Raw genomic sequence first — 2751 nt, forward strand, 5'->3', positions numbered from 1 at the left:
AGAAGCCCAGGCATAATTAGTAGGCTTGACGAGCCTCCACATTCCAGATGGGAATTCAGCCAGAAGGTGAGAGAAAGAACGACATGGGGAGACCAGTCTTTCTAGGAACTGATCCCATTCTTCATTTTCCAGGGTCTGCTTTTATACACAGAGATGTAATACAAAAGTCACGTGGGGTCAGCAGTCCTGACTTATCAAAATCAGGTGCTTCATACAAATGTATACAAAGGTCTTAGGGGTGTTACATCATCTTCTGGCCAGGGGGCCTGCTGACAATTTATGACCCTCTCCTTGTGACAGTGGTCAGTCAACCAGAACACTTATTTTCAGGAGTGATTATTCTTAAAACAGACACCACCTTCCGAAGGCACCAGATAAGGTTACATTCTTATAGGGTGAGGGTGTAGTGGGTTTTAATTAAAAAAAGAATTTGCCTAGCCTAAGGTCTAACGTGATTAATATCAAAGGTTAATACTTATTTCTTCTATATATTCATTAATGTGTATAAGGGCAGGGGATGTGGAGACTTAGCAGCAAACGTTGGCCCAACCAATGAAAGCCCTTCACTAATACAATTTCTAATCAGCCCACTATACTACACTAATAATTTCCTAACTTCTCAAAAGAATCTGTTTTTAGAAGGTTTAAAGCATCTCGTGCCTCTCACGGTTGGGAGGCTGTGAACAATCACATGTGGCCGGACAAACCTGTCAGGCAGGCTAGAAAACCTTCAGAGGAGTCTGTAGATTAAAACACTCCTGTCACGCCCAGAAATTATTATTAACTGGAGCTCTAAGCTAACTCCTTTCTCCAAGAGAGGTGATGGGGGATAGCCCCCCTTAAAGTCAGAGGTGTAGGTGAGAGCACAAAGCAGTGAAGTAGGCAGACTCTGGTTTTGGGAGTAGATGCTCGAAAATTTCCAGGGGGACTTCTGAGGCTTGATCCCACCTTTGCATATGCCGAGCCTCCTTCCTCATGACCTTTGCCACGGGCGGAGGTCCTCACGCTGGCTCCCGGCAACTATGTACATTCCAGTGTGGGGATTACACAAGGACGTGAACACCAGGCAACAGGAATAACTGGGACACTTTAGAGCCTGTTACCGAGCCCTCTGTTCCTAGGCTGGGTGAGATGCTCCCTATGGACAGGGAATGAGAGGGAGGATTCCTCCCTAGATTCTGGGCCATGAGCTGTAACTGAGATGGGGAAGCTCGGCCCTTGTAACCTTGAGCACATCTATAGGGAGGGCAGCATCCAGAGTCTGTGAAGGCCTCTCCTTGGTGGTGTCCCTGGAGCTGGTTCTGCAGGCTCATGAGAAATACCTGATGCCTCCTTTCCTGCTCCAGGTTCAGTGATAGCACATTGGGAGCTTTGAGTTGGCCATTGTAGGAATATTTATACCACAGAAATCAAGAAATGCTATTCACAAGGATTTTCTTTTTCAGAGATCAGAGTATTCATTTTTTTAATTACTTGCCAGTATACTACTCTGTGGTATCCTAAAATCTCTCCTGTGTCTGTGTCTCTTACAGCTGCAAGTCTGAGGCTGAAGAATGGAGGTCGCCGCTGTGAGGGGAGAGTGGAAGTGAAACACCAAGGAAAATGGGGCACAGTGAATGATCACAAGTGGAGCTTAGAAGAGGCATCTGTGGTGTGCAGACGGCTGGGGTGTGGAGCTGCTATTGATGCTCCCCAAGGATCTTATTTTGGACCAGCATTTGGCCCCATTTGGTTTTCTTATATTTCCTGCAGAGGGACAGAGTCAGCTCTCAAGCAGTGTAGGAGTTCTACATTGAAAGACTATCGTCCTCAGGGTTACTCCCATGCCCATGATGCTGGAGCAGTTTGCTCAGGTAAGTCCTGTCTGATATAGGATGGGATCACCAGCAAGAAAAGCCTCAGTCTTATTCCCAAAGTAACTATAAGAATACAGATCACAGCCTTTAGTACATTCTTGGGTGAAGATTCCAGTCACACAGTTATTCCTAGAGCATTAGGAGTTGAAGGGAGCAGAAGGGCTTGTTTGCCCCTGGAAGTAAAGGCTCCAGATCTGATCCATTGGTCACTAGGCCCTTCAGGTCTAGGTGATATGTCACAGGAGGCAGGGAGGTGAGGCCAAATATTTCATACAGGTACAACTGCCTGGTTGAACCTACATTAATTATGTTCATCATGGTAGCTTGTTGTATTCTTTGATGGGATGGTCAGACAAGTGCCGCTATAAGAGGGGATATAGGAAAGGTGCAGGCAAGGAGAGGTGTGAGTTTATTATACTCACAGCTCCTAGAGAGACAAAGTATTAGCAAGTGAGTACTTGGGAGAGGTGCCAATAGAACCTGCTGATCCAAGCAGTGGTGCCCTCCAAATGAGGTGTTAAGACCCATGGACAAGTGACAATACATATATATGGGTCTTGTTTTTATTTTCATCCAGCCAGTCTGTCTTTTGGTTGGAGTACTGAATCAGTTTAAATTTAAGGTAATTATAGATATGTGTTCTTACTGACATTGTTAATTGCTTTGTATTTTTTTAGTAGGTCTTTTTTCCCTCTCTTCCTCTTTGATTCTCTTCTCTAATGATTTGATAGCTATTTTAATACTGTGTTTGGATTCCTTTTCTTTTTTGTGTGAATATATATTGTAGATTTTTGGTTTGTGGTTTCCATGAGGTTTTGATATGCAGCCTATTGCTACAATTACTCCCCTCCTCATTCATCCAACCCACAGTAAGCTTCTTTCAAACAAAAAAGAA

General features: G+C 44.4%; 1 protein-coding gene across 1 annotated transcript in view; it reads left to right on the plus strand.

Moving 5' to 3' along the window:
- Window positions 1-2751, plus strand: part of LOC104995505 (antigen WC1.1-like) — an 81093-nt gene that overhangs the window by 35728 nt on the left and 42614 nt on the right. Inside the window, exon 5 of the mRNA XM_010849381.1 lies at window positions 1533-1853. Coding sequence (XP_010847683.1) covers window positions 1533-1853 — 321 coding nt within the window. The remainder of the gene's footprint in view (window positions 1-1532; window positions 1854-2751) is intronic.

Source organism: Bison bison, unplaced genomic scaffold, assembly GCF_000754665.1.
Source record: "Bison bison bison isolate TAMUID 2011002044 unplaced genomic scaffold, Bison_UMD1.0 scf7180017864281, whole genome shotgun sequence".
NCBI lineage: Eukaryota > Metazoa > Chordata > Mammalia > Artiodactyla > Bovidae > Bison > Bison bison.